Here is a 25,471-nt window from a genome sequence, read left to right on the forward strand (position 1 = left end):
CACCAGTCACCTGTATGACGGTTACCATGCCGTCTAGTTTTCCTTTAATACCAAGAAACTATGATTATTTTTTTAACTTTGAACGAATCTGGCATCTGGTTACTTCTTCCTCAACCTCATGAGAACCTTGTTCTTTGTGTCTCGGAGGTAAGAGCTGTTAACCTAACGTTTTCTCTGAGGGAACACCGTAAAGCAGCCCTCAAGATCTCAACTTCTTCCTTTCCCACAGTGGAGTAGCGTGCAGCCTACTGCAGCATGGTAACATAAATAAGGGCTGACACAGGAAATCAGAGTCCAGAGAGAGGGGTGGGTAGTGTAAAACGCCAGACCCCTATAGGGACAGTGATTTGTTTTAAAATTCCACGTAGCATATGATGAGTGAAGGATTAAAAAATGATTTTTACTTCCTATTTAAGTTTTACAGGAGAAAATAGTGTTCTGCGGCAGATTAAATATCTGCAGACACATGGGCACCTTGACACTTTTTTCTGCACTTGACTGTGACCCCTGGGTTTCTTTTGCCTTCTGGATGCTGTATGGTGGCAGCCAGGACCCTGTTTTGAGATCATGATCATAATTCCTTTTATATGCAGCCACCATCCAAAGGGTGGTTTGTTTCCTTAAAATTCCTTTCTGATCGTTCAAAAGTGTCTCCATGAATTAGGGAAAAAAAGTTTTTATTTAAGAAAAAATGAAAATAAAATGTACATGGATACATTTGGTTTTCTTTTGATATACAGATATTTAAATGACACACACATATATATGTATATACATACATAAATATCCAGAAATCATTAGAATCCAGGTCAGGATTCTTCAGCATTAAAGGTAAAGCCCAAGGAATGATCTACACCAAACAAGTTACTTAATCACAACTTTTCAGAAAGTAGGCTCTACAAATGGACATATGGTCTCCAAACTTCTGTTGTCCCAGAACATTGCAAAATAGGATTTTCACATCATTGTTAAATAAAATAATAATGACTCTGGGTACTCTGGTTGCAAGTAACAATGGGAGTTTATATTCCCTGTAAAAATATGTAGCATTGCCAAACTTTCATCTTGAGGTTGGAATCTTGTGCCATTTTTATTCCAGCTCTCCTCTCTCTCTTTTTTTTTTTTTTTGTCACTTAAGTTGGGATATTACTGCAATCAGTAAATTAGAGAAAAAACACTTGCTTGGACATTTTGTTTTGTTTTTACACATTTCTGTCCTGTTGATCATGTTTAACCATTTATTTGTTTTTTTGTCATCATGTGCCCTGTATTGAGAGCTTACAGTTTCACTACTAGTTTTATGTTCTCGTTGTTAAGTTGAAAATGAATCTATAAGCTCATCTTTGACTGAAGATAGAAGTTACAGTAAAAATAAATTATAATTTTGACGTTGATTTCACACTTAGTTAGATGATAAAAAATATATTTTGTAATAGATGCCCTTCTAGGGTTTGAGCACTCTTTAGGGAAGATGTATTTCATCTCCATCCTTGCATTTTTAGTGTTGTAGGTACATACAGAAACCTACACCTGCATACACGTTCCTTCCAATGCCTGCATCATTTCTGTGAGTAGAAAATATAACAACATTGACCATTTTCGTTAGGCCATCTTACCAAGAACATACCTAATTTAAAAAGGGCCATGTGATTGAGTCCAGTCTAAACTAGGAAAAGTCACCCACGTCCTTTGCCCTTGATTTAGCATCGGTGAATCAGCATGATGTTTTATTGTGTTTCCTTACTTGGCTTTCTTTTCCAGACATCCATGATCAGAACAGTAAGAAGCCAGTAATGGTGTACATCCATGGTGGGTCTTACATGGAGGGCACGGGCAACTTGATTGACGGTAGTATTCTCGCGAGCTACGGCAACGTCATCGTGATCACAGTTAACTACCGCCTGGGGATTCTCGGTGAGTGACTCCGTCGTGCTGAGCACCGCACAGGAGGCCATGAGGAACTTCTGCTTTTGGTTTGGGGCTCGTTGATTCCAACTGTGTTACTCTAATTCCTAGAAGTTTCTACTACACAGAGCTCACTTCATGCTGCAAGATATATGTGTCCCTTAATGTTCATGCAGCGCCATCTGTTTTGTTTGTTTGTTGTTGTTTAAAGTTTGCCCTTTTGAATCCAGGACTTTCGTTTCCTAGGATCCGCCTCAAACACATGCAGCCTCCAGGGTGATCAAATGAACATGATACTTTATTGAAAGCACGTTTCTTTCTGTGGGCTTAGCCGACCTAACCCTGTGGAATAAATACAGTCTGGAGACGTGTCTGATAACACATTTGGTCATAGGTGATAACTTGGTAATGGTCGATAATGGCCATAGACATTAGCTTTCTTTTGTGGTTTTGTAGGTGTGTTAATCAGTTAATGGTTGGTCGGAAAATCTGTTACTTAATTCCTTAATGCGTTGTCTGTGTCTGTCGTATCTTGAAGAGTTGCATGGCTGTTGCGTTTACGTGAGATGGAATCCTCCTATTTGAATTTTGTAATTGGATGGCTTTTCATTTTATGTAAATGTTATGATTTATGATGAAAGGACATTGGCCAAGTGCATAGGGATTCAAGAGCAACTCTGCATTGTTTCGGTGTTAAATTCGTTTTTCCCCAACTGGGGGTTGGAAAAAAAAATAACATAGTTTGAAGTTAATATTTTGAAGCTTACCTTCTTCTGTGGTTTAGCGTGTTCTTGGTCAGTTCATGAATAATATTCCTAGCCTATGTAACAACGTTCGTTTTCAAGGCAAAAATGCATTGAGGGGATGCAGAAAATTGAGTTTACAGCAGGGTGGCTATGAGAATGAGATCTGTATGTCACAGGATGGTTATGGTAAAAGGTATGAAAAATAAAATGGACCAACGGGCCTGTTTCACATAAGAAACAGGGCTGAAATGTTTTCTCCAAAGAGGCAAGTATCACTAAGAATATTTTATTTTCAACTTGATGTTTTAATTTTGTTCTGAGCCTTTTATTTCATTGACTACTGAAAACATTCACCTATGGAAGACCTTGGGGTAAGGGGATGAGTTGTAGATGACCTTCTAATTTAGAAACGCACATCACCCACAGATGTTTGCAAAGTTGGGCGTTTTGGAGCATCGATAAAGTACTGGAAATTTCAGGGTTTTAGGATGAAACGCAACAAAAAGCCTCAGAGTCTAGAGCCTTCGTGTTTTGTGGTTTTTATTTCCTTTTCTTTTCTCGTCGGTGCTAGGAGCCAGATCTCTGTGGAATGATTTCCGTTCGTGTTGGGCAGAGAGGATGGCATGCCTCTCTGAATGTTTTCCAGAAGCCTCTGGCTAGTTGCTTTGGCTCCTGGTGTTTGAAACCGGAAATGCTGTTTCTTGCTGTTTTACACAAGGTCCATTCTAAGGAAGAGGTGGGCCAAGGAAGCCACGGACCAGGGCTTGCTGCTGGCAACCCTTTCAAAGAGGGCAGCGTGGGTGTCCCTCGGTAGCATCACCAGCTCTGGGCGCTGCTTTCTGAACAAAGCAATGGGCTTTGGGTAAGTCCTTGCTTCAGGGGAATAACAAAGCATCCTCCTGCCTGCACAACACGGTGGTGATGTGACTTAAAAGGTTAGGTTTCAAAAGAAATCGATTTTCTCCCCCGTTTAACGCCACACTGGTATTAAGCAGCTTTACACAGTGATCTCTTACCTATTTGGCCCATTTGTGAATCTGGAAAAGTACTGTGGGAATTATACACGCCTTCATTTTTTTTTTTTTTTTTTAAGAAAAGAAGAAAAAAGCTTGCTTATAGAACTTTTCTCATGGAACAATTTTAATTTTACCGTTTGCTGCCGAGAGTTAAAAAGAAAAAATCTTGGTAAGGTAACAGAGGGCTGTGAGAGTTATGGCATGGAAATAAAAGAAGCAATTTAGCATCTCCAAGCCAGTCTGTTTACATTCCGCGAACGAGTTAGTGTGCAGCTCAGCACCACAGACCCCCTTTTATCTGATGGAGTGCGGTGTGCCAACTTTGCTGATTATACAGGGCGATAGAGATTGTTTAAATGGGACTTGGTTTATTGTCGTCAGGGATCTTGCATGGGCCACCATCCTCTGGAGAACTGTGCGGTGGCCATTTACTTTTTGCTTGCAGGAAATCACTAGTACCACTCTCGAAAACTATTTCAGACCCTTGGCATCCAGATATTTTTAAAAAGGATCCAGTAAAATGGTACAGCATGCACGGTCATGATCCTGTCCATTAGCACTGTGATAGGCATAGATGTTTTTACCAAAATGTTGAAATAGTGTTGGAGGATTTTTTTTCAAAAGTAATAAATGCATAAATGCTATTTTTCTACCCAAGGAATGGAAAAGCATCGTTTGCGATGAGGACCGTTCTTTTACAGAGTAACAAATGCTGTTTTCCTACCCAAAAGAAAGGTTTAGGAGGACGGATGATGGTCAGAGGGAAGCAGGAGGCTGACGTGGAGAAAACATAGATTTTTATGATGAGATGAGAATGAACGACTTGGTGTCTGTGGTGTGACATTGAGAAAGTCAGCTGATTTTTTCGGAGACTCCCTGAAAGGTGGTCCCATTCTCTCTCTGGCAAGGCTGTTGTACGTACCATATAAACATCCAATGGGTTTATGTACGTGGAGTTTCATAGCCCAGCACTAGGAACCAGTGAACCCAGACAGGTGATCACTTCCAGTGTTATTAATAGCCTTGGACATCTTATTGACATCACTGTTGATCCCCTGAAAAAAATTGCGACTGGCCGAAACGGTAACATCTGTCCAATACTGACGTCTCAACGGAGCCAGCTTAATTAAACAAAAGCAATGATAAGACGCTCGTCATAAGACACAGATCACAGGATCTTCACACGTGCTTTTTGAACAATGAATATTTCCTTTAATCAGAAGTGCGTCACACAACCTTGCTCGCCAATGAGCATGTAATTTATTATCTAATCCAGGACACTTTGAAAATGGTTAATAATGCTCTTAATAAACTGGGATTATTCCAGGCCAACCGGGCTGCACCATCACAGCTATAAAGTAATTATTCATACCCACACAAGGTCTAATGAACAAACCGGTGGTCCATTTATTTTCAAAGGAGATCTCTTTTTAAAGCATATTTCCTGTTGGTCCTGCTGTATACCTTTGTCACTAGGAAAGCATACATAGCTAAAACTTGAGCGCTCTCGCATCTGCCTCTATCTTTGTTCATGATGATTGTTCAAAGACCATTGCTATATAAGAGGAATCTCCTGGCTGAGGCTTATTGATGGAAATACCTGGAATTTATTTATGGGTGGCTCTTACCTTTGCTTTCCTTCATTAATTGTCTCTAATTTGCATCTTCAGTTGGTTACTTAGACCTCCATTCAAATGCTGATTTTACTTTAGCTGAGAGGGTATTACCTTTTTGGTTATCCTATGATTTGGTGCCTCCTGCAGGCTTTAAACTATTTTGCTTTGAAACAATCTTCTCTATATGCCTTACCACGAAACTCATGGAGAGCCCGTGGTGTGGCCATCACTAGACATTGTCGATGCTCCTTCATTTAATCCTCATACACTCCCTTGGAAGGGTTCCCTTATCTTACTTTTGGGGAAACAAAGGCTCAGAGGTGATGGGATGGACTCACAGTGGTACAGGGATTGGAACCCTGGTCTAACAGTGTTAATTAGCCGAACTGCCCGTAGGAAACAGTGCAAATCTTTATATCAGATCCAGCTTCTCTCATCGCACAAAACGTCAGATGTGCCTATGGTTGATCTAGATACAAAATTACGATTCGACGCTTACGCTGTATTCTTATGTTCCTCAAAGTGGGTCCTTCATCGCTGATGCATTTTCATCAAATCATCATTGATGGTCTACTATGGTACATGGCCCCAATGGCATTTGTAAAATCAAAGCTCTCAGACACACTAGATCTAAGGCTTTATCAGCTAGTCAGGTGTCTAACCTCTTACGCCCATTCTGTTGCCTTGTTGCTGTCTGTGGCCAATAAATGGAATTCAGACAGTTGACCCAGAGAATGACTTTGAAACCGCATAACCCAGATTAGGACTTGAACCTATGGGCCGGGACTCAAACTCAGCCAGAACCCACAATAGGACTTGAACCCACTGTCTTTTGATTGAGATCACACACCTGGTCTCAGAACTGAATGAAGCTCAGGTTCTTTAGGTCTCAGTGCAGAAAGAATTCAGTGAGAGACAAAGTGATAGGTAAGAAGTGGATTTATTTAGAGAGATACACATTCCATAGACAGAATGCAGTCTGTCTCAAAAGGCGAGAACAGCCTTGGGAGAAACACGCTCCACAGACAGCGTGTGGGCCATCTCAGAAAGCAAGAGGCCACGAAATATGGGGTGGTTAGTTTTTATGGGCTGGGTAATTTCATAGGCTAATGAGTGGGAGGATTATTCCAAGTATTTTAGGGAGGTGGTGGAGATTTCCAGGAATTGGGCCACCACCGACATTTTGGCCCTTTATGGTTGGCCTCGGAACTGTCCTGGTGCCTATAGGTATGTTGTTTAGATGCTCATGTATTACAGTGGGCATTTAACGAGGCTCAAGGTCCACTGGAAGTCAAATCTTCCACCATCTTGGACCTAATTGATTCTCATCCGTTTATGTCAAATCCTTAAGGGCTATGTCATTCTTTCAGAGGTTGTGCCCTGTCCCCTTCTCTGCTGTGTCAACTTCAGTGGATTTCTCACCTGACAGGTATCTTATAGTCTTTTGAAACGTTGTCCATAGGTTTATATAACTGACTTTTTCAAGGATTAAAGAAGCATCAGAAAGACCTATTCATTTTTTCAAGAAGTGTAGCTGCCCTCAAAGTTTTTGTCTCAGGGAAGGTTGTGTAATGGTGTTTCTGAAGTTGCCTTTCTCTTTAGGGTTATTAATTGCATAAGACTACTTTTGTTCATTTGTGCCATAACTTTAAATGTAAGATGGAAATGGTTTGAACTAAACGCAGAGCAGGAAGAGCATTTGAATGAAAGGCGCATGACTTGAGCTCTATGCATGCTGTAATGGCGTGGCCACGTGGCATTCTGGTCTCCTTCGTGGGGTCTTAGTCTCCATTGAAATGGAAGCTGGGTGGGCTGGCATTGGGAGGACGCCCTTTGACATCGGCCAGAGCAGTTTTTCACCTTTACCTGTTTGATATATTGCTGTTCCATGTCAGATTCCGTTCATAAAAGGGGTCCGGAATCATTGGAGGAGAGGCTTGATACCTGCCTTCAAAGAGCTATGATCTGAACTCCACGTGTGCACAAGCAGTTCGCATCAGGGGTATTTAGTGGTTCTCACATGCCTTATGTACCGCTGCTGAAAAATGTCAATTTCCAATTTATATTTCTCTTTCACTTGAGAGTTAAAGATGTTTACTATTGGGTACTTTCACCATTTTTTCCCCTAAGAATCCTTTTTTCTTTTCTTTGTTTTTATCTTTTACTACAGATTTTCTTCTTTTTTTAAATTAATTTCTATGGGAGTATAGTTGATTTACAATGTTGTGTTAGTCTCTGCTGTACAGCAAAGTGAATCCGTTATACATACACATATATCCACTCTTTTTTAGATTTTATTCCCATATAGGTCCTTACAGAGTGTTGGGTAGAGTTCCCTGTGCTGTACAGTAGGTCCTTATTAGTTATCTATTTTATATATAGTAGTGTGTATATGTCAATCCCAATCTCCCCATTTATCACTCCCCCGACCCCCTGGTAACCATAAGTTTGTTTTCTACATTTGTTACTCTTATTTCTGTTTTGTCAATAAGTTCATTCGTACCATGTTTTTAGATTCCACATATAAGTGATGTCATATGATATTTGTCTTTCTGTGTCTGACTCACTTCACTCAGTATGACAGTCTCTAGGTCCATCCATGTCGCTGCAAATGGCATTATTTCATTCTTTTTTATGGCTGAGTACTATCCCATTGTGTGTGTGGGGTGTGTGTGTGTGTGTGTGTGTACACACCACAACTTCTTATCCATTCATCTGTCTGTGGACATTTAGGTTGTTTCCATGTCTTGGCCATTGTCAATAGGGCTGCTGTGAACATTGGGATGCATGTATCTTTTTGAATTATGGTTTTCTCCAGATATATGCTGAGGAGTGGGATTTATGGATCGTATGGTAGCTCTGTTTTTAGTTTTTTGCAGAACCTCCATACTGTTCTCCATAGTGGCTGCACCAATTTACATTCCCACCAACAGTGTAGGAGGGTTCCCTTTTCTCCACACCCTCTCCAGCATTTATTGTTTGTAGACTTTTTGGTGATGACCGTTCTGACCGGTGTGAGGTGATACCTCATTTTAGTTTTGATTTGCGTTTCTCTGATAATTAGTGATGTTGAGCATCCTTTCACGTGCCTGTTGGCCATCTGTATGTCTTCTTTGGAGAAATGTCTATTTAGGTCTTCTGCCCATTTTTCGATTGGGTCGGATTTTCTTTTAAATCACTCATGGAACACATCTTCCTTATCAAGTCAAAAGTTCATCAAGGTATCTATAAAGAAAAAAATATCGTCTTTCCCTTCAAGGATCTCCATGTTACGCCCTAAATCCATCCTCTTCCCTCTCTGCTCAGATTTCCCCTGATCAAATCTGTGACCGGGAAAAGCTTCCTTTATCCATCCTCAGAGAGAAACTGCGCATTATTCAGGGATGGATAGACAGGAAGGATGAAGTATTGCACTGAGGGAAAAGATAAAGTGGAAACATACAGGGAGTTTGGGAGAAGTGTGAGAAAATGGGGGAGGCAGAGGCCAGGCACTTGATGTGGGACCAGTCACAGCCCCAGAACGGAAAGAGGGTGGACGGAAAGATTGAAAGCCCTTAGAGTAAGACCCTCTGTGGTGGGCGGGGGAGGTGATCGGCCAGCATGGCAACAGCTCCCAGACTCATTTCTGCAAAGCTCCCTGATGTGGCTCAAGACGGACTGAGGGTTAGAGGGAGGTATACCCCCTAGATAACACAGTCATAGGATGGACACATGTGCATGGGGGAAGGGAGGGCTGGCATAGCTTCCCTGATCCTAAAGTTATGCAAAAAAGAAAATAAACAAGATGCTTCCCCTTTGCCCGGCCCCCCCCCCAATGTCTTTCATCATCTTCATCCATAACTCTCTGTGCATTTGATACTCATTCGGAAATGCTGTAGTCTGGACTCTGTTGTTGCTCGTGTGTTGATGAGAACCAGAACTCTGGACAAAAACATCGTAGCCAGGTTTTGTATCCATGATCCTTTACTTGGGTTTTCCTCTTCTGCCTCCTGGTGGCTAAAAATGCCCATTGCATTAATTTGATTTGTTCTGCAATTAAGGAATTGGCTTGGCTGTGGATGATCCCTCTTGCCTCTGGGATTTTGCAGGCACACGGCGGGGGGTAGATGTGGAAGCCACTGCGGTGGAATAAAGACCCTGACATGAGACAGATGCCTTTTATGCAGAGGTTGATATGAGCACCAGAACAAAGAGCGCCCCTCGCTGTGAGGTTGACAGAGGCCACAGAGGAAAGTAAAAGTCTGCAGCAAATAAAGACAATGTGAAAGGATGCGGGGTGGTGATGAGGAGGCAGAAAAGACTTTTTTTTTCGATCTCAAATGCACAAAATTATTGACTAGCATGTGCTTTATGACGGAGAATTTCCTCGATCGCTTTATGAACGATTCAGAATTTCTTAAAAGAAGTTGGCCTGTTACTTGTACACGCATAGCCATTTTTGGAAATCACAATGCCCCGATGCACTTGATGCTCGGATACTCTTATTATATTTAATAAGTACATATTTTCCAGTTAATTGATTCCAGGGTGTCATGTCAGTAATAATCACACGGGGTATACATTTTTTTAAAATGCTCTTTTCCTGGACATGTTTACATCCAAAACAGAGTCTCTTAAGATGATCCATTCTGCATGAAAGAAACCACTTTCTCTGCTTTGTATGCTTTCCTCATTCTGCTTCTCACCTAGCAAAAGAAGGGTTGATCATTTTTCGTTGATTAGGATAAAGGGGTGTCTGTCTTGATGGGGAAAAACACACATAAACATCACTCTGAATGAAAGGGAAAGGTGTGGTGGGCATTTGAGTATGGGGCAGCGTAGAAACTGGAAAGTTCCAAGGAGGAGTCTTGAATTTAAGAGCCAAGATCCATTAGCTTGATTGGGGTGAGCTAGATATTAAGTCTCTGGCAATCGTTCCATCAGATAAATGGTTTTTAAACAATGCCTGAAAGAGAAATACCTGCATTCTTCCTATGTACGTTTTCTTCCTCCCCTAGGTGTATTCAAGGAATTAATCTTTCCAAGTCAGATCATTGAAAAATCTCTAAGAGGCAATCAGAGTGGGACTTTTAAAGACCACAGAGGCTGAAACACTCCAGGACTATACAAATTGTGGCCTGCAGATCATTTTTCTCTTTTTTCCCCCGCACATTTGCCTGGAAGTATGGATTGCGTGTTTTACAGGAAGCGTGGAATGAATATGCACATGTCCACACTCACCACGGCAGTGATACCGCAAAGGGCATATTCTATTCTAATATAATTCTCCTAGTTTTGTCCAATCACACGTCAATCAGTCATGGGCTTTATGAAAATAAATCCTTGGGGACATAAGGATCGAAGTGAATGTCTTAGGCATCAAAACGTAATGCAGAAACGGCAGGTACACCGTGCATTTAACAATGTAAAATGTATTTTTCAAATAAGATTACATAGTAACAGAGGGATTGGGTAAGTCCCATCTAATGGGTAGGGCAGTTTTTCCTTTGATTAAAAAAAATAATAATAATAGCTCTTTGGAAAGAAGTGTGCAATTCTCAGTATAAAAAATCAGAGCTATTTTAGAATGGTAAATGCAACATTCCTCTGACATAGCAGCCATTAGACATGGATGAGCTGGGGCCTTCATGCAAATAAATCAATTGCAAGACTCTTGATCCCTTTAATTATTTGAGACTGCAGACACTGGTTTTTGTTGTGTTCAGTACAGAGGCTTTTATTCTAGGCTCTGATATTATGGGGAAAAAGGCTGTGTCCTGTGCAGTGGGTCTAGTCATCCACAGGTGGCTTGAATACATGCATTATTATAAAGAGACACATTTCACTCTAGACAGAGGTATGAGATCATCTCCCAGAGAAACACTACCAATTCTACCAAAGACACCTAAGATTTGTACCGGAGTTGGGAAAACAATTTTGGAATAAAGAATTGTTTCCAGTTTGGATTGAGAAATGTTTTCTGTCTCTCAAAGTGGCTGCTACATCTTTACTGATATATCCCAATACTGGTTTAGATGACTCAGTTGTGCTTTTTCTTAGGCATATGACAGATAGATAGATATTGATATAGAGAGATAGGTATATATGTATATAAAATATGTAGATATATAGAGAGAGTTAGGTATATATTATATAAAGATACACATAGAGATAGGTATATATATATTATAGAGATAAATAGAGATAGGTATATATAGATATATATATACAGAGATATATGTAGAGAGATAGGTATATATATGATATATATATAGAGAGAGATGTGGATATACATATATATATCCTCTTGTCCCATCTTTATAACATAAACTTATAATACCATGTGGAAATATCACCCATCTTTTCCTGTAATACTTCTTTGTTAAACCAGGCATAAGAGTTCACATCTTTCCAAAAAAGAATCTTGTGCAAATGGCCTTATCCATTTCTACCTTTCTTTTTCCCCCATGCTATCCACTTTTTTAGTTATATTTATTTTAGTCGTATTTATCTGTTTCTCCCCCCTTTATCTCGAGTTTGCTAACTTCCTCCATTTTAATCAGAGTTCACCAACACGGTTCTCCTGAGGACCACTCATACATTGTTAGCCTTTTCTAGGACGATCCGAATTCTTGCAGTGGCCTTTGCTGCATCCTCATTTTTCTTCATCTTCTTGCAAATGACCCACTGGTTCGTCTCCACTCCCACCTTTCACTGTCTGTGTCCTTTATTTAAAATAGTTTATATACCATGTTGTGCATTTAAAGTGTACAGTTCCATGGCCTTTAGTATATTCACAAAGCTGTACCACCATCAGCGCCCCCTAATTTTTGAATGTTTTCATCACTCCAAGGAGAACCCCAATATTTATTCTTCTCAGTCTCCACAGACTTAGGCAACCATTAATCTACTCTCTCCCTATGGATCTGCCTTTCCTGGGCATTTCATACAAAGGGAGTCATATGCTGCATGCTCTTCTGTGTCTGACATCTTTCACTGAACATGATGTTTTCAAGATCCATCCACGTTGTAGTATATTATCAGTACTTGGTTATTTTTTATGGCTAAATATTTATTCCATTGCATGGATACAGCATGTTTTCTTTATCCATTCGTCTTCTGATTTGTATTTGGTTTGTATCCACTTTTTGGAGATTATGAATAAAATGCTATGAACATCCATGTACAAGTTTTTTGTGGGGATATATGTATTCACTTCTCTTGGGTACAAACCTACAAGTAAAATTGCTGGGTCGTATGATAAAGCTGTTTAATCAGCTAAGTAAGTTCCAAATTCTTTTCTAAAGTGGCTCCACTATTTTACATTCCCACCAGCCTGAGGGTTCTAATTTCTCCGTATCCTTGCCAGCACTGGTTCTTGTCTGTCTTTTTGACTACAGCCATCCTAGTGGGTATAAAGTGGTGCCATTTTTGATGTGCATTTCCCTGATGGCTAATGACATTGAGTATCTTCTCATGTGAGTATTGGCCATTCGTGTATCTTCCCTGGAGAAATGTGTACTCATATTCTTTCCCCGTGTTTGAGTGGGGTATTTACCTTTTTAGTATTGAGTTAAGAGGGTTTTTATGTTTGTTTGCTTGTTTTTTAAATGGCGTGTTCGGGATACAAGTTCCTTAGCAGATACAGGACTTGCAAATATTTACTCTCGTTTTGTTTTCTTCCCACTTTTTGGATGGTGCCCTTTGAAACACAGATGTTTTTCATTCCGATGACGTTCAGTTTATCTCTTTTCTCTTTCTGCCTTTGCTGTTTGTGTCGCTTATATGAAGTCTTCACCTAACCTAAGCGCTCACCACTTCATTCCTGTATTTTTTTCTAAGAGTTATACAGTTTTAGCTCTTGTTTTAGACCAGATCCCTTTTGAGTTCATTTTTAAAAGCATTGTCATGTGGTTTTTGTTTTTTTTTTTTTCTCTTGCTATATTGCATTCATCCATTTTTGACTATTAAACTGCCCTTGCATCCTGCAGTAAATCCCCACTTGGTCACGGTGTATAATCCACTTTACATGCTGCTGGACTTGGTTTGCTAGTATTTTTGAGGATTTTGTTTGTCTGTTTGTTTAACTTCTGGTTCTGGGGAAAGAAATGACCTCTAATTCTAAGTATATTGTCGATTTCATGGTTTCTGGACCTCTGCACTGCTGACATTTAGAATGGGTGTCTCTTCTTTGTGGAGGGTTTCCGTTGTACCCTGTGGGGTGTGAACAACATCCCTGACCTCTGCCCTCTAGAATGCCAGTAACACCTCACAGCCCACAGTCATGACAACCAAAAATGGCTCCGGGTGTTGCCAAGAGGCCCCTGGTGCGGAGTGGGTGGGAAGCATCAACCCGGTTGAGAACCACTCACCTGATTTATACTTCCCTTCTCTGAGAACGAGGGGGCACCATGGCATTCTCGTTTTGTACCGAAAAATCCACACTCCGTTCTGTACAGGTTTGTTTCTTCACGTGCGTGATGTTTACTTCCAGTAACCGATTTCTTAGCTCCTTGCCGGCTGGGGTCAGAGCTCACAGTGTCTTTGTCTCCTGAGCGTTTACCAGAGAATAAACATCTTCTGGATGATTTCTCCTGGCAGTGTTCTGGCCTTCACATTGTGAAATGAAATCTCAGTCACAAAGGAGAGAGTATATGAGCGTCAACTTTTTTTTTTTTTTTTTTTTTTACTGCAGAATGAGTGAACTCCTAGCGGTCAACATCCAACATCCTAATTTTATGGAAAGCGTGCTTAATAACCCTTCTGCAGCTGTTGCTTTTTCGCAAATACTAAAGGATTCATTTTCCTCGAAACATGTACTGATGCTAGTCTCATCAGCGGAGGATTTATTTTCATTCTGTGTAGGTTAGCTTGAATGGAGACAATTTTGCTGGTGGCGTGCCTTTGACCTTGAATGAAAGCTGAAGGTTTTAAACAGTATTTTAAATCTGCGTATCTTTTTTTTTTTTTTTTTTTTTTCGGTACGCAGGCCTCTCACTGCTGTGGCCTCTCCCGTTGCGGAGCACAGGCTCCGGACGCGCAGGCCCAGCGGCCATGGTTCACGGGCCCAGCCGCTCCGCGGCATGTGGGACGTTCCCGAATCGGGGCACGAACCCGTGTCCCCTGCATCGGCAGGCGGACTCTCAACCACTGCCCCACCGGGGAAGCCCTAAATCTGCATATCTTTATATTTTTATCAGATTTTGACAGTTATAAAAACAAACCAAAGCAGTAGAGGTGTCTAATAGAGATTTTTTTTCTTCAACTCTTTGCATGGGTATTTCAAACAATTATGATCATTCTGAACCTTTAAAACTTCCCTACTAGTTTTAAAAGAAGCAAAAGCATTTTTCCTCATTGGCTACAGAACATATCCCTTTGTCCCAGCAATGCACGGGGCCGTATCTCACATTTTCTTCTTAAATTATGAAGCTGTAAATATAAAGCAAAAACTGCTGCTGTTCTGTTTTCTCTCCACATTTTCCCTCTCTTATGAAATCCAATTACAAATGCTCCTTGATGTCCTATCTGGGAGTTGCAAAGTGGGCACAAGCCATCTCTAAGTGGAGGCTCCTAAAAATTAACAAGATTCATGTAGGGTTGTTTTTTGTTTTTTGTTTTTTTTTCATGTGGGTTTTTAAGAAGGGATCTTCAATACATCTCAAGTTTTAAAGTGACTCCTAGACTTTTCAAAAAATGAGCGACTTTCTTCTCATACCTCGCCGTTACTTTTCAAATTCAGTGGCTTTACACACTGCCCTTAGAGCAGCTTTGGTTTGCTGGAGTCCAGGATTTGTGAGGTGGTGTTGTTTACTTTTTATTTTCACTCTTGCTCCCTGTTGATTCAAAGAGATCACTGAACACTCTTTTCTGGTTTTAGACACTGGTGAGTGAGGATTGTTTCTTGCACAGAGACTTAACCAGGTATTGTGGAAGAATTTGGTACCCTTGCTCTCTGATTCACGGATGCTGGCGTGACCCTCACTAGTGGTGGGACCTGCACTCTGGTGAGGTCCAACTTAGAGGATGGATAACAGGACAAGATGGGGAACAAAGATGCCTAAACCCCATGAGACCTTAGCCCACTGCTCACAGAGGGGTGATGTTTTTTCTGAAAGGTGACCTCATCTTATGGCTTTACCAGCAGACTCTTTGGCCAGTGAAAATAAAAGTGTCCATTATAAGGAAATTAACTTTAGATTTTAAAAGAAAATTTCCTAGGATACTTCCAGAGAATCCTACTTGCAAAGCAAAGATATATATTCCTGAATTGGGATGGTAGTTGTTGAGAGAGATTCATTGGAATGTAAATAAACTTCCTTTCCTTTTGGCCAACAATTAGACTCTTCTTTTCTCCAGATTGACCAAATGATTGGTTTCAATATAAGGGGGTAGTGTGGGCAAGATTGCTAGTAGTGTCGATACGACTGGCCCAATTCACTAATCTTCCTTCCTTAATTAATTTACATGGAGAGCCTCTTTACTCTGAGAGAGTTATTTTCCAGTTTTATTGAGATATAATTGACAAGTAACATTATATTCCTTTTAGGTGTATAACAGGACAATTTGGTATTTGTCTATGTTGCAAAATGTTTAATACAATCAGTTTAGTTAACATCTATCACCTCATAGTTACATTTTTTTTCCTTGTATGAGAACTTTTAAGGTCTACTATTGGGAAATAAAAGTTTGGGCACACGTATAAATTTAGAGAACATTAAACATTTTAAGATAGAGGTGGAACTGTAAACATGTATTATTAGTCACTGGAATTTAGTATTTCTTGAATTTGCAGTGGGATTTCTGTCTGTTCACTTTTGAAGATATCAATGGTGTAAAGTTAGTAGCACTAGCCTTTTATCATTTATCCTGAGGCCATCTGTTTGAAGTTCAAATGTGGGAACTTTCCTATCCTTCCGTGGGAAATAAAGGTCCTAACAACTCAAAATGATTAATCACTAAACCGATGTAGTAAAGAGATCTGTAATGTACATAGTACCTAGAAAGTAGGATCAAAATATTTAACGCAGAAGACAGTAGACTCAACTACCTACCAACCCATCAACCAGTTCTTCCGGATGGTAGGCTCTGTATCAGAGTCCTGACTTTGCGAGCCAGGAGTTCACATTTTGGGTTTCTGGATCGTGGAGGAGATGGGGGGTGGGGCAGCAAGCAGGAAACCTTTCTCAGGGCTCCAGGCAGCAGCATTTCCCCAACCAGCAGAGGAGTATTTCCTGATGTTAGCATTCCGCACTGCAGCACGGGTGCTTGCCAGATGAGTCACTTACGTGTACGTGACAGGTAAGATGATACCTGCCTTACTTCCACCTGGCGTTAGTGCTCATGGGGTCATCTTACTGAACCAAGACATGAAATGGCAGTTCTTTATCCATGTTTAGCGGTATTTCATTCACTGATTTTTTCTCTATCCCCTTGGAATAACTAGGTATGGGATCCACTCAGACTTTGAGTCTCAAGTCCAAATCTCCATGAAAGTTAAAATGTAACAAGAGAAGTAATAGAAGAAAAGTACAGATGGAGACTTATGTTTCAGAGGTGTCTGTTCTGTTAACAGAGGGCAGATGAGACTGCCTGAGGTCAGGGTTGAATCGAGCTGAAATAGGGACCTCTGGTGTCTACTGCATCGCACGCATTAAAATGGTTAATTTTGTGTTACATAAATTTCACCTCAGTACAAGACAAAAAGTTTGAAACTGGCACATGCCTCATTGAGCTCCCCTCTATAAAACTGTGTAAAAGGAGCCCAGTTTGAAGCCAGTTCTTAAAAGGAACATATAAACAAACCAAACAGCAAACCAACAGGACATGGCAGCGCACACCACATTTTATTACGGGGCCGAACTTGACCTTTTACATCCCAATGTCTCAACTTGAATTCAGAGCGAACTTGAGTTGCTAATTCTATGCTTTTGACCAGGTAAAGACCTCATTTTAAGAAATTTCCTTAAAACTGCAAACTTGTGGAAAAGAGAGAATGTTATATGTATCCATTCAGCAATTACCTGTTATAAGCATACTAGTTACAGGGATCTCGGGCTCATATCTGCATGTTCTATTTTGCATTTGCCTCCACTGTTTTGTTAGCAAGTATTGCTTTAATTTATTTAATGTTTAGAGTCCATATAAATGTAAATCATTCAGAGTTTGAGGAAAAAAGTAACCACTTATGATTTGCATTTACCACTGTTCACCTCCCACTTTAATTCCTTCCAAAATAACAAAACCAGTTGCTAAAGTAGTGATTTTAAATATTTACCAATATATACCACTGGAATACTTGTTGCTGTTTCTGAACAAAAGAAATGCAGCAGCATCCTTAGTGATAATTTTAAAAATAAGGAATATTCTTTAAGGGAAAGAATTTCAACTCATCTTTTTGGTAGTCAGTGGTCATTCATTTCTGTGTGTACTGTAACCTGTTAAAATGATCACATAACAAAGAGAAGGGAAGTTAAATTTGCTAGTTATTTGTTAATGCCATATGATTTCTAGTTACAAAGGCATGCTTAAGCCCCACGCTAAAAAGAGGTGAATAAAATAGGACAGGGTTCAAATAAAATTCATTTGGGAAGGTAAATGTGTTTTCAGAATGATTAAGTCTTTTGAGATCCCATGTTGGTGTAGTTTTCTACCATTTCTTAATGTATTCTTCATAACCCCCAAATTTTTCAGGCTTGGAGCCAAATGCCGAGATGTTATTTACTTTTGCTTGGGTTGTAATAAAATTTGGGACTCTTAGTGAAAAGATGATTTTCATTAGTAAAATCGTTACTGGGCATTTAGAGTTGGTGCTTATTTTCTGTTGCTTCTCCAACCACTGGAAATCTTCCTTCACTTTCCTTTCCCCACACTACAGTGAGAGACCAAAGGGTGGCCCTATTCCCATCCCTTAAACCTGTCATTTTCTTATCCTTATTAACCTGTGGGCTTGAGAACCATGCAACGACCTTTCCCACAAGAACTGGCCAGGGCTGGGCACTGAAGATGACCAAGAGCTGTATAATGAGGGCTCCAAGTCAGACCATAAATGCTACCCTGTTCATGAAGACAGGGAACACTGCTTAGAGGGGCACCATCTCAAGTGCCTTTATAACACCTAGGACTCTGGGCACTCACATAATGGGTATGCCGTGTGACTTCAGCCATTTGTTAGCATGACCTTAAAGGTCCAAGAAATGTATCAATATCATCTGACCATTTTTTTGGAGGGCGGGGGACTCATTTTAGTCACAAATGCAGCACACCAAAATATTGATATATCATCACATTGTGAGAGAATGCGGGTGTGTGCATCTTTACAGGATCTCCATCATAGCTTCTTCTTAAAGTTTCCAGTATAATTCTTGCGAAGGAATTGTTTTAAACAAAGTTTTTAAATGTTTAGGTAGTTCGAAAGTAAAATGTAATTTTAAAAGACTGCTCAGTTGTTATTTCGGACTTTGTGACATTGAGTGGTTCTGGAAGCTTGACACCCTTGATCCAAATGCCGTATTTGCCAAATTGCAATATTGACCTGATTGTGGCAGCATCTAATATAAATCCTGAAACATCTAGTTACATCTTGATAATTCCTCTGGACCTTCTTGTCTGGCTACAGTCAGCCATAAACAGCTGTCTTCTTTAAATCTTCAGGGACATGAAACATTGAAATCTGTGCAGAAAGTGACCATCAGGGTTGTCTAATATCTAAAAAGGGTGTGTTTTCGTGTGAAAGGTGGTGGAACCCAAAAGAATGGGGGAAGACACCCCTGATTGTGTAAGCCACGTACCTCATTGGCCCCAAGAGATTCCTGTTTTGTTTTTTAATTTAATTTTTATTTTATATTGGAGTATAATTGATTTACAGTATTGTGTTAGTTTCAGGTGTACGGCACAGTGATTCAGTTATACGTATATCCATTGTTTTTCAGATTCTTTTCCATTATAGGTTATTACGGAATATTGAGTAGAGTTCCCTGTGCTCTACAGTAGGTCCTTGTTGATTATCTATTTTATATATAGTCGTGTGTCTGTGTTGATCCCAAACTCCTAATTTATCCCTCCCCCTCACGTTTTCCCTTTGGTAACCCGAGATTGCTCTTTTAAAAACCCAAACCCTGCTGAACCAGAAAGAACAAACAAATTGGCTTGATGTTGAGTGACAGAAAAAGAAAAGCGTATCTTTGCCCCCTCCTCCCTCTCTTCCATTTCCTGTTCCACCCTTCACATCAAATGAAACACTGCTGTTTTCATTTCCTCGGTGTACCTTGTAGTATTTCTAGGAGTAGATGTCCCTAAAAAATCCTGCCCTCTCTTTTTGCCTAGGGCTACTTTTGGTCTCATATAAACAGACAGTATCCAGTTTGAGAAACATGTAGCCCATTGTAACAAGTGTTATCTTTTTTTTTTTTTTTTTGCGGTATGCGGGCCTCTCACTGTTGTGGCCTCTCCCGTTGCGGAGCACAGGCTCCGGATGCGCAGGCCCAGCGGCCATGGCTCATGGGCCCAGCCGCTCCGCGGCATATGGGATCCTCCCAGACCGGGGCACGAACCCGTATCCCCTGCATCGGCAGGCGGACTCTCAACCACTGCGCCACCAGGGAGGCCCCAAGTGTTATCTTTTTATTCCATCAATTTTTTTTTTTTTTTTTTGCACTACATGGGCCTCTCACTGTTGTGGCCTCTCCCGTTGTGGAGCACAGGCTCCGGACATGCAGGCTCAGCGGCCATGGCTCACGGGCCCAGCCGCTGCGCAGCATGTGGGATCTTCCCAGACCGGGGCATGAACCTGTGTCCCCTGCATTGGCAGACAGACTCTCAACCACTGTGCCACCAGGAAAGCCCCCTATTTTTTAATGAAGTAGAGTTGATTTACAATGGTGTGTTAGTTTCAGGTGTACAGCACAGTGCTTCAGTTATATATACATACGTATATATGTATATACATATATATAACTATATATGTGTGTGTGTATATATATTCTTTTTCATATTCTTTTCCATTATGGTTTATTACAAAATATTGAATATACTCCCTGTGCTATACAGTAGGTCCTTGTTGTTTACCTATTTTATATATAGTAGTTTGTATCTGTTAATCCCAAACTCCTAATTTATCCCTTTCCCCCTTTCTCCTTTGGTAACCGTAAGTTTGTTTTCTATACCTATGAGTCTGTTTCTGTTTCGTAAATAAGCTCATTTATGTCATATTTTAGATTTCACATATAAGCAATATCATATGATATTTGTCTCTGTCTGACTTATTTCACTTAGTATATCATCTCTAGGTCCATCCATCTTGCTTCAAATGGTAAATTATGCCGTTTCTTGAGTGAGCTATGTTAAGTGAGCCCCACGTATTTCTGCTGGTTCTATATTAACTGTAGGCTCTGTTTTCTTTTCTCTCCATTTCATTTGGTTTATACAGTTCACTGGGTAACGTCTGCATGGCGAAAGGCTCTTGCTGATTTATGTTTGCAATATAAACATTGCTGGGGTTAAAAAGCAAGGTTTAGGACATTTTTTGGCTCAGATGTAAGGGGATTCATGTGTAAGTCATTTCATAGGTAAGATCCTGGCTTGCTGTGGCAGGCGATTTCCCCAGATCAGACCTCCTCTGAGATGTCCTTACATATGATATGAGTCAGCGCTCAATGTTGTAATAAATGCGTAATGCCTGCCAAGTTGTGACGGTTAGCTCTTCAGATTCAACCCGTAAGTCCCATCCATCACATAAGCTCGTGGAATACCTGTGAAGGGGCGTGAAGAATATATGTGTGTAGTTACCACACTGTATTCCAAAGTAGAATTGATCTTTGGTCTTAGAATTGTCTATCTGACCTAAAGAAAAGAAACAGAATGAAGAAATTGTGCTGACTATACTGTTTATTGGCCATAAGCAAATTTTATTGATAATGATCTGGGTTCTTGGACTATTTAATCAATAGAAATGGATAAGAGGTCAGACGAGTTCAGGGAAGGCTTACTGGGGCTCCTGCTGCAGCAGGAGGGAGAGAACGAGCAATGGGGGGAAATGAGCTGGTTGGTTCCTTATATGGGGTGACGGTAGGGAGGGTGGATCCAGAGGGTGGCTTAGGTGGACTGCCCACCCCCTTGGTGGTGCCCTTTGCAGGGAACATGCACAGGACCCTGCTTTTGCTCCCAGCTTCTCAGAAGTGGCCCTTAGGTTTTTGGTCTTTTTGTATCTTGTTATCCATAATTTGCCCCAACTGCATAGGTATGCAATTATTTTTAGTCCCTTATAGTTTCTTTGTATCTATTGCTCGACTGGAGAAGACAGTTGTCCAGGTGCAAGCCCTCCTATAAAGAGTCCCAGGTCCCAGCCTGCCTCATTATTAGAGGTGTTTGGTTACATCGATAAGAATGAAAAAAATCCTACTCTTATTAACATGATTTACCAAAAATAACACAGTAATAAAAAAGAATTTCCAAACTATGTATCTATTTTTTAGAGAAAGATTCCAGTGAATTGCAGAAAGGTTAAAACAAAAACGAAAGGCCCAAAACCTTCCACTCATCAATAACTATTACAGAATTCTTGATATAAGAGCTTTTTAGGATCTGTAAGTTTCAATATTTAAGTATATTCCAAATCAATACATTAGAACATTAGAATTTATATTCTATAACAGCCAGATTAAAGCAACCTCCTTAGGATGACTCTTCCTTGCTGTTATGCTTAAATGATTTAGGAAAAAGGGTTTATCTCTTTTGATGTTTTCCACCTTCTTGGAGGTTATTGATATGTAGGTAAATCTAAATAGGAAAATCTACTACTGCCTTGGGGATTTGGTCACCATATAACACGGAAAGTAATCATTATAATGATGGTTCCTAGCCTTTCCCTCAATCCTATTGTAAAGATCTTTGCTTGTGATGCCCCATTCATTACACAAGACCAAAATAAAGAAAAGATGCTGCTTTCTTCCCTCTACCAAACAGTACAGCAAGGCTCGGAGGGCTTGAGTGCATTCTTGCTGACCACCTGGCTAGTAATCTTTGGAGATATGGTTGGAAGTGTTAATGAACGCAAGTTTGTGTGCCTGATGCACAGTGACACCAAACAAAGTGAAACATCAGAGTCTGGAGCGGAGCAAGATTTATTGCATGGCCATGGGTGGCTTGTGCCTCAAGACCCTAAACTTCCCAAAGGGTTTCAGCAAAGCATTTTTAAAGACAAGGTGAGGGAGGGGCATGGTTAGTTGTTGCAAACTTCTTGGTGCTGGAATCCTTTGCTCTTGCAGCTGTCCACATAGGTCAGGTCACGATGGTCCTGTAAACCTCCAACAAGACACATGGTATTCTCTTCTCTGCAACTTTTTAATTTCTATATGAATGGAAAGTTGAACCTTTAAAGTTACACCTTTAGAAGGTCAGAGCCCTGAGAATGGCTCTCCTGTATGTTTCAGGCTAGAGGCAACATTCTTTTACAAAAGGTTCAGAGCCAGTGTGACTAAGCACAAAAGGAAAAGGAACAGATCTAATATGGAGTCAGTTTTGTTCTTCCCTGTGACAGAATCCAGTTCCAGAGCCACATGGATAACCATTAAGATTTGTTGCCTCAGTGGTTGATATCCATCTGGATCTTTTTTAGGTAAAAAAATTGTAAAATGTCAGGGTTTTTATATCCCTTTCCTAATTAGTCAGACCATTGGGCTTAAAACCACAGAGGTCCTGGAGGACGTAGCGGTGCCCCGTGTGTATTAATGTTCATAGTAACATAGCATCCTCTACCGTGTTGATGCTGAAGTTCTGGGCCACGGAGGCCACACCTTCTGATTCAGTGAAGTGCCCAAATATGAGAGGAAGCTTAACATCAGTTAGAAAAAGCTGAGTGAGATGTCCTCAGCAAGCTGCACGAGGTGGGGTGAGTTGACAGCTGTTCATGAAAACCCTGTATCTCTGCAGACACATAAATGTTTTCTTGTCCCAGGCACAGAGTTGATTGGACTTGGGGATGCAGAAACTGGCTAACATCTTTCTCCAGTGACTGCTCTGATAAGGGTAATAACCATCCTCAGCATCCCCTTGGTAACTTCCAAGAACTTTCCCCAACATTTGCGTGTATTATCATACCTTCATTCTTACAAAGATCCCATGAGGTTCAAAAAACATGAAATCATGCCATTTGCAGCAACATGGATGGACCTGGAGATCGTCATACTGAGTGAAGTAAGTCAGACAGAAAGACACATACGATAGGATATTGCTTATATGTGAAATCTTTAAAAAGGGTACAAATGAACTTATCTACAAAACAGAGAGTCACAGATGCAGAAAACAAGCTCATGGTTACCAGGGTTGGGGTAGGGGTAAATTGGGAAACTGGGATTGACATATACACACTACTATATATAAAATAGATAACTAATAAGGACCTACCGTAGAGCACAGGGAACTCTACTCAATGCTCTGTAATGACCTGTATGGGGAAAGAATCTAAGAAAAGAGTGGATGCATGTATATGTATAACAGATTTGCTTTGTGGTACAGCCAAAACTAACGCGACATTGTAAATCATCAATACTCCAATAAAAATTTAAAAATAAATAAAAAGACCCCATAAGTCATTACTCTTCTCTTTATTTTCCCAGGTGGTGTATCCCTGCTCTTAAACAGATACCACTAGATACACTTCTACCTGAACAAAATTGGGTCCACTGACTTTTCAGCAAGAGAGAATGCAAACCACAGGCGGTATTTAGTAAGAGGAGGTAGGAAGGACTTAAAGGACGTGGGCTTGTGTTAAGGGATTTCAGCAACGATCCAAGGAAGATGGATGTGGCTTTGGCTTGCAAACTCTTAGAAAGTAGGGGTGGGCTTCCGTGCAGTGGTTGAGAGTCCGCCTGCCGATGCAGGGGACGTGGGTTCGTGCCCCGGTCCGGGAGGATCCCACGTGCCGCGGAGCGACTGGGCCCGTGAGCCATGGCCGCTGAGCTTGCGCGTCCAGAGCCTGTGCTCCGCAACGGGAGAGGCCACAACAGTGAGAGGCCCATGTACTGCAAAAAAAAAAAAAAAAAAAAAAGTAGGGGTAATTCTATGACAGGTTATCTAAAATGAGGAAAAGTTAGATGGAGGCAGATGGTATCATTACAAAGAACCAATGAATGTCGCTCTGTGGTTTAGCACAATGTAGCGGTCCCACCACATGGCTGATGTTCCCCAGGAAAGCAACACAGCCTGGCTGTACCAGCCACGCCAACTGCCAGCAGTGCTCTGGCTTAGGTGGTAACATCTGGCCAGAGGCCAGGTGTCAGGGGCTGCTGTGCTCTTTCTCGGGTAACCAATAATGAAATAAACCAAATACTAAGGAAGCAGTGCCGAAATCTCAGCAAAGACTGTCCAGTGGCATCTCGGCTATTAACCTTCAGTTTTCCTTTAGGAGCCTGAGTGCCACCGTGTTATTTGCAGAAATGAGACATCTTATATGGTCAGTACCTTCTCTAGAGGAATGCGGTCTTAGTCAGACTGTTCTTTAGAATTTCAGGAAGCTGGCCAGACAGAGTCGTGTAGCTCACATGCAGGGAGACACCTCTGTGGCTGATCGCAGGTGCTGTGTCTATTCTAGGGTTGAGAGAATGTCTAGTATGGCAGAATTCCTTGTAGAGCCCAGAGACCTTGCTTGGGTGGGGCCGGTCAACACAAATGTCTCTGAATTTTAGTTGAATTGTTATATTTTCTTGGGCGGGTTAAGACCCATCCACACTGAACAATTTTTTTCTCTGATTTGAGTAATTGTGGTCAAGTTTTCGAAGGTCAGTGGTACCCAGTTAACTGCAGAACAATAGCTTTCTCTGCTATGTAGCTGAATTCCATAGAGCAACCTGTGACCCCCATTTCTTGTTTCCTTCCAATTGGAACTATATAACTTGTGAGCTGTACTGGGGAGAAGGGTCTGAAATTCACTAAGTGCTGGCAACAAGAATGCAATGTGCAGAGACAGATCGTGTAGCTGGAAGCCCGAGGAGAACATTTGTTCACCTGCATTGCTTCTTGAGTTTAAAGAACGAGATGAAGTGCAAAAGGAAAATATGGGCAAAAGATAGCCTGCAATTTTTTTTTTTTTTTTTTTTTTTTTTTTTTTTTTTGCGGTACGCGGGCCTCTCACTGTTGCGGCCTCTTGCCTTGCAGAGCACAGGCTCTGGACGCGCAGGCTCAGCAGCCATGGCTCACAGGCCCAGCCGCTCTG

General features: G+C 40.9%; 1 protein-coding gene across 4 annotated transcripts in view; it reads left to right on the top strand.

The window, feature by feature from the left end:
* Window positions 1–25,471, top strand: part of NLGN4X (neuroligin 4 X-linked) — a 342,892-nt gene that overhangs the window by 210,247 nt on the left and 107,174 nt on the right. For all 4 annotated transcript variants that reach the window (XM_060087275.1, XM_060087277.1, XM_060087278.1 and 1 more), the window contains one exon: window positions 1,762–1,914. In XM_060087275.1, coding sequence (XP_059943258.1) covers window positions 1,762–1,914 — 153 coding nt within the window. The remainder of the gene's footprint in view (window positions 1–1,761; window positions 1,915–25,471) is intronic.

Source organism: Mesoplodon densirostris, chromosome X (assembly GCF_025265405.1).
Source record: "Mesoplodon densirostris isolate mMesDen1 chromosome X, mMesDen1 primary haplotype, whole genome shotgun sequence".
NCBI classification, from domain to species: Eukaryota; Metazoa; Chordata; class Mammalia; order Artiodactyla; family Ziphiidae; genus Mesoplodon; species Mesoplodon densirostris.